The sequence below is a fragment of the Gekko japonicus genome, unplaced genomic scaffold (assembly GCF_001447785.1).
Source record: "Gekko japonicus isolate JY-2015 unplaced genomic scaffold, Gekko_japonicus_V1.1 scaffold321, whole genome shotgun sequence".
Lineage (NCBI taxonomy): Eukaryota > Metazoa > Chordata > Lepidosauria > Squamata > Gekkonidae > Gekko > Gekko japonicus.
In genome coordinates, this window is record NW_015169181.1 from 252055 (window position 1) to 258920 (window position 6866).

Genomic DNA, 6866 nt, shown 5'->3' on the forward strand with positions numbered 1-6866 from the left:
GCTATCTACATCCCACTCAGAGATAAGGAAAGGAAACTGCGGACTAGTTTGTGGTCTGATCTGCAGGACAGATTACTGGGGTACAGAATACATGAGAAGCAGACACAAGAGTAACAGTCCTCTTTTCCCTGTTCACCAGGTTTGCCCTGGATTATATCTTGAGCAATGGAAGGTTACTATATTTACCATTAATGACTCACAAATATTTGCATGTCATCTCCCCTGTTAGTTTGCGGCCACTCTTTAGGGCTAATTGATGTAAGGGCAATCCCTGTAGTTTTGATGCATTAATCACTCGTACAAAACAAAGTGAGTGTAACCCTTCCTTTGTTTGCAAAACAAGAGGAGGGGGAGGAGATTGGATTTATATCCCACCCTTCACTACCCGAAGGAGTCTCAGAGTAGTTTACAATCCCTTTCCCTTCCCCACAACAGAAACCCTGTGAGGTACGTGGGGCTGAGAGAGCTCTCACAAGAACTGCCCTTGAGAGAACAGCTCCAAAAGGACTTATGACAAACCCAAGGTCACACCAGCATGTGGAGGAGTGGGGAATCAAACCCGGTTCTCCCAGATTAGAGTCCGCTGCTCTTAATCACTACACCAGACTGGTTACATGAGTGTAATCCTCCCTCTGCTTGCAACACATTTAATTACAATTGCTAGCTTCAGTTTGTTTAGTGGTGTGACATTTAGATGTGAAGAAACATGAACCCACTGTGGGATAGGGCAAAATATAAGTGCGATGAATTAAAAAAAAAGGGGTTCTGACTCTGATCCTAAGAAGGCTCTTCCTGGTGCAAATTCCATTCACTTCAGCAGACTAAGGAAGCAAAGTTTACATGGATAGATTAGCCTTCTGAATATAATTGTAATAAAGATTTTACATAGATTCAGGCAGCCGTGTTGGTCTGAAGCAACAGAAGAAAGTTTGAGTCCCGTGGCTCCTTGAAGACCAACAGAGTTTAATTCTGGATATAAGCTTTTGTGTGCACACACAACACAGCAGATCAGGTATCTGATGAAGTGTGTGTACACCAGTGTTCCCTCTAAGCTGAGTTAGTGTGAGCTAGCTCATGGATTTTTAGCCTCCGGCTCACGCATCGTTGTCTTAGCTCAGGAAGGAGGGCTCTGGAGCAAACTAATCGATGCAGGAGCCAAATGGCTCGCTCACAACTTTAGTGCCAGTAGCTCACAAAGTAGAATTCTTGCTCACAAGACTCCACAGCTTAGAGGGAACATGGGTGTACACACGAAAGTTTATACCCAGAATTAAACTTTGTTGGTCTTCAAGGTGCCACGGGACTCAAACTTTGTTTTACACAGATAGTCTTATGCACAGCTGAAACTGGATAAGGGGGCCGGTAAAATCAATAGATGGCAGCAAATTAGCACGTAAATGCCAGAGGTACCAAAGAGATGTGAGAATGAAGCTAGAAGTTCAGCGGCACCCCCAAACCAAACCAACCTCAACCCTGTGTACCTATTGCACTAGGTGTAATACCTGCCGTATTATTTTTATTTTATGTTTTTCACATTTGTATCTAGCCCAAGCGGTGGTTCAAGTGGTTAAAATGCTGAACTGCAGGCTGGAAGGTTGGTAGTTCAGCAGTTTGAGACCCGAGTGCCGCATGAAGGAGTGAGCTACTGCCTCTGGTTCCAGCTCCTGCCACCCTAGCAGTTCGAAAGCAAGAAATTGCAAGTAGATAAATAGGTACCGCTTCGGTGGGAAGGTAACAGCGTTCCGTGCGCCTCGGCATTTAGTCACGCAGGCCACATGACCATGGAAACATCTTCGGACAGCGCTGGCTCTTCGGCTTGGAAACGGAGATGAGCACTGCAACCCGAGAGTCAGATTCGACTGGCTTTCGAGCAAGGTAAACCTTTACCATCCCATAAATGTGCTCAGGGTGGGTTACAATAAATACAATGAAATGCTAAAATGCATTGTCAATGTATAAGACCAATAATCATAGCTTGCCGTAGGGAGAATCCGACCCATCGATGTGGGCAAGCATGGCCGGGAGACAGCAACCTCGGGGTGTTATTAGGTGTTAGAGTCGGGTGATCTAGACTGCATATATCCCACCACTCTGGTACAATGCTCCCTCTAAGTTGTGGAGTCTTGTGAGTAAAAATTCTACTTTGTGAGCTACTGGCATGAAAGTTGTGGGCAAGCCATTTGCCTACTGCATCAATTAGTTTGCTCTGGAGCCATCCTTCCTGAGCTAAGATAAAAATGTGTATAAAAGGTAATGGTTCCCTTGCTCGAAAGCCAGTCGAATCCGACTCTAGGGTTTCGGTGCTCATCTCCGTTTCAAAGCCGAAGAGCCAGCGCTGTCCGAAGACATTTCCGTGGTCATGTGGCCGGCATGACTAAACACCAAGGCACACGGAACGCTGTTGCCTTCCCACCGAAGTGGTCCCTATTTATCTACTTGCAGTTTCTTGCTTTCAAACGGCTAGGTTGGCAGGAGCTGGAACTAGAGACAGGAGCTCACCCCGTCTTGCGGCACCCGGGTCTTGAACTGCTGAACTACCGACCTTCCACAGCCTGCAGTTCAGCGTCTTAACCACTTGAGCCACCGCAGCTCCCAAAAATGTGTATGCCGGAGGCTAAAAAACTGCGAGCCAGCTCACACTAACTCGGCTTAGAGGGAACACTGGGGGTGCTGCCTGCTCAAATGCACATTTCAGCCATAGCAAAAGGGTCTCTATCCCATTCCCGTCTCTCCGCCCGGCTCTGGCACAGCTGCCCCCCCAAACCACCACCACCCCGCTTGCGTCCTTTGGCTGGAGCCCAGGGAGCTCTCCCCCCCCCCCAGCGCCGGCCGGGCTGACCTGTCTGATGGCGGCCAGGGTGTTCTCGGGCGCGTCGTGGCCGCCTCCGCGGTGGGCGATGCGCGCGGGGCTCCGGCGCGGCTGGACGATGAGCTCGGCGCGCTCCGGGTCGGCGGGCTGGAGGCTGCAGAGCCGCAGCGCCAAGTAGAGGCCGCCCGTCAGCAGGCAGGAGAGCCCGGCGCTCCGGCTCAGCGCCAGCGCCGCCAGCAGCACGGCCGAGAAGGCGGCCAGCAGCCCCTCGGAGTAGCAGAACATGGTCCGCCCGGGACGCTCGCCCCTTTCCCCGACCCAGGCGACGCCGAGCCCGCCGCTGCCGCCACCTCAGGGTCGCCGCCGCCGTGCCAGCCGGCCAGCCTCTGACAATTAGTATTATTGCCTCGCCCGAACGCCTCTGCTGACCAATGGCCGCCCGGCGCCCCGGCGCCCTCAGCCAATAAGAGTGAGGCGAAGGGTACGCCGGAGGGGAGGAGAAGGGGTCGGCCCCCCCGCCGGGCCCGCATCCTCGCCGGCCAGCCAATCAGAAGCCCAGCCGCGCAATTCTGACGCGCCGCCCTTCCTCCGCAGGGAAGCCAAAGTCACGTGTGCCCTCTAGGCCCCCGACTGTCCGCGGCGAAAGAATTAGGCGGGACTCCAGCGGCACCTTAGAAGACTGGCATAGTGGTATACAGGTCCAGGTGGGCAGCCCGGTTGGTCTGAAGCAACAGAACACAGTTGGAGTCCAGTGGCACCTTTAAGACCAACGGAGTTTTATTCAAGGTGTGAGCTTTCGTGTGCAGGCACACGGCTTCAGAATGTATACAGTATATAATGTATACAGATAGATCTATACACAGATCTGAGACCTGGTTGTTACCTCCATCCATCTCCTCTCAAGCATGGAAGTAACTAACAGCATCCCTTTCTTTAAGGTGGGGTGACTGGTTGTGCAGTGTTATGTCTCCTTTGTCCCCAGACCAGAGTCATACATTCCAGTCTACCATTCCAGATTCCATTCCACTACTGTTTACATTTCCTGTGCCAAAGGATAAATGGACACAAATCTGACATCAAGAATCGCAAGACCGAGAAATCCTGCAGGAGGCAGTCCAAACATTTAGTCTGCCGTACCCTGAAACATTGACAGGTCAGCACCAATGCTCCCTCTAAGCTGTGGAGTCTTGTGAGCAAAAATCCTACTTGGTGAGCTACTGGCATTAAAGTTGTGAGCCAGCAATTTGGCTTCTGCATAAATTACTTTGCTCTGGAGCCATCCTTCCTGAGCGAAGACAGAAATCTCTGAGCCGGAAGCTAAGAAACAGTGAGCTAGCTCACACTAACTCAGCTTAGAGGGAACACTGGTCAGCACCAGGTGAACAGGCACTACTTAACAAGAAATGCCTGCTGGTTAAAATATGAAAAACCGCTTGTTTCTGTAGCATAACCACCTGCCCTCCGCTAGGTGGTTTTCACTGGCAGGCCCGAGTCACTGAACATGCCTCTGTCACGCTGCCTCTCTTTTAATTTGTGTGGTTAGGTATGATGTGGTTTTACATTTCTTGTTGTTTCCTTCTCTCACTCAAGGTATGTAACGCTGCCACCAGGAATTTAATTCCAGTCTTATTAATTAGCCTTTCCCACAGTATTGTCCCCAGGCTCTAAAAGGCTCCTTCGTTGGACTATGTGGTCCTGAGGATGAGACTCTGATATTATAAAGAGCATATGACTCTGGGTTAACAATAAACAAGATAAAATTTACTTGCACAAGAAGCATGTTGGCTACAAGATGTTTTGATCTCTTCAGTGAATATACCTTCTCCAATCTTTATTATATATTGCCAGGGTTTTTCAAGTCAGGGGGCATCTAAATTCCTTAGGGGGCACTGGCTAATCGAATTGAAGGAATACCCGGCTCCTTCCCTGCACCTGCTGCTGCTCGGGGGCCCTGGGCTGGATGGGAAGTCGTGGGGTCTTGCCAGTAAGTCGGGGGGCCTAGCCCCGAGACGCCCCACTGTAGCTATGGGCCTGTATATTGCTCAGTTAAATCTTTCCCCTTTTAACTTAGGTTTCTGTCAGCTATCCCCTTCCACTCTTATAATACTCTGACAATGTTAGATTTTTGCTAATATGCCCCCTGAAGTATTTTACTTTCTCCTTTAGAATCTTAATGCCTTTCACAGCACTAATGGAGAATTCCAATTAGAAGACTGCTTGTCAGACTCTGTAGACTGACCACAACTGACAGTTGGCTGCTGACTGAATGGAGCTCTGCCTTCTCTCTCTCCACACACACACTTCTTAGCTCCGCCCACACTCAGTCACCAGCCAATCACCTCACTTACTCATCTCCCTCTCTCACCCCCCCTTGTTCTTCTGAAACATACCAACCATCTAAAGGAACATGGGGCTCTTTTTGTAGCAGGTACTCATTTGCATATTAAGCGACACCCCCCCCTAATGTAGCCAGTCCTCCAAGAGCTTACAGTAGCTCCTGTAAGAAGAGCTCTGTAAGCTCTTGGAGGATTGGCTACATTAGGGGTGTGTGGCCTAATATGCAAAGGAGCTCCTGCTACAGAAAGAGCCCTAATGGGTGTGCAAAGCATCCAGTCAGTAGGAGAGGCCTATCCCCAGTGGTGGTCAATGTTCCCTCTAAGCTGTGGAGTCCTGTGAGCAAAAATTCTACTTTGTGAGCTACTGGCATTAAAGTTGTGAGCAAGTGATTTGGCTACTGAATAAATTAGTTTGTTCTGGAGCCCTCCTTCCTGAGCTAAGACAAAAATCTGTGAGCTGGAGGCTAAAAAACTGTGAGCTGGCTCACACTAACTCAGCTTAGAGGGAACACTGGTGGTGGTGTTGGATAGGGCAAAATCCCATCTGTGCCTGAGACTCCTTCCTAGGCTTTCTGGCGCTGTGGGGGACTTGAGCCAGCAACTATGGGAATGCTGGATCCTCTGCCTTCCCATTGCTCTTTGCCAGTCTTGGCTGTCTTCCTGCTGACTGAACACTCTGCCTTCTCTCTTGCCACTTGCTATTTAGTTTTTCACTTTAAACATCATCATGTTACGTGTTAATTTGCTGTTAAATCCCTGTCTGTAAGTTTAGAACCTCATCTGCCATTCCAATGTATTTGAAAAGTGGGCCTTGCACACGAAAGCTCATACCTCGAATAAACATTTGTTGGTCTTAAAGGTGCCCACTGGACTCTAAATTTGTTCTGCTGCTTCCGACCAACACGGCTGACTACCTGGATCTATCTTCCTGCCCTGTATTAGTTATGTAAAGTTATATTCCTCATACAATGTTCCCTCTAAGCTGTGGAGTCTTGTGAGCAAAAATTCTACTTTGTGAGCTCCTGGCATTAAAGTTGTGAGCGAGCGATTTGGCTGCTGCATACATTAGTTTGCTCTGGAGCCATCCCTTCCTGAGCGAAGACAAAAATGTGTGAGCCGGAAGCTAAAAAACTGTGAGCTAGCTCACACTAACTCAGCTTAGAGGGAACAGTGCCCATGGGGATATCACCATATGTGTTATCAATGCATTTACATTTATTATCAATACATTCAGGGTTGTCAGGTCCCCCCCCCAGCTGCGGGCAGGGGATGGGGGGGGAGTAGGGTTGCCAGATCCAGTTTGGGAAACTCCTGGAGATTTAGGGATGGAGGCCAGGGACCTGAGTGGGGTACAATGTCACAGTGTCCACCCTCCAGAGCATCCGTTTTCTCCAGAGGAATGGATTTCTGTAGTCTGGATATGAGCTGTGTAATTCCAGGCGATCCCCAGGTCCCACCTGGAGGATGGCACCCCGAACACACACAGACGCAAAGTGTGGGGGAGATCACTACTGAGTATATATTGTGTGTGGGACTGGAGTGGGGTGAGTAGAGTAGGGGAAATTATTGTATTGATTTTCACTTTCAGCACACTTTATTAGAGACTATCGAACCATTTCGCCTTATCGTAGATGGCTTTTCCGTAGTACCCATTCCATAAAACTGTCTTTCGGGTAAGGCCTCATTTCTTGATCAGATGGGAGAGAGGCGGCCCCATTTGC

At 49.5% G+C, this 6866-nt stretch overlaps 1 protein-coding gene across 1 annotated transcript in view; it reads right to left on the bottom strand.

Annotated features, from left to right (window-relative positions):
* The window catches only part of GDE1 (glycerophosphodiester phosphodiesterase 1), a 26304-nt gene extending 23163 nt beyond the window's left edge, over nt 1–3141 (bottom strand). The window contains exon 1 of the mRNA XM_015416129.1: nt 2840–3141. Coding sequence (XP_015271615.1) covers nt 2840–3094 — 255 coding nt within the window. The 5' untranslated portion in view covers nt 3095–3141. The remainder of the gene's footprint in view (nt 1–2839) is intronic.
* Nucleotides 3142–6866: the final 3725 nt, after the last annotated feature.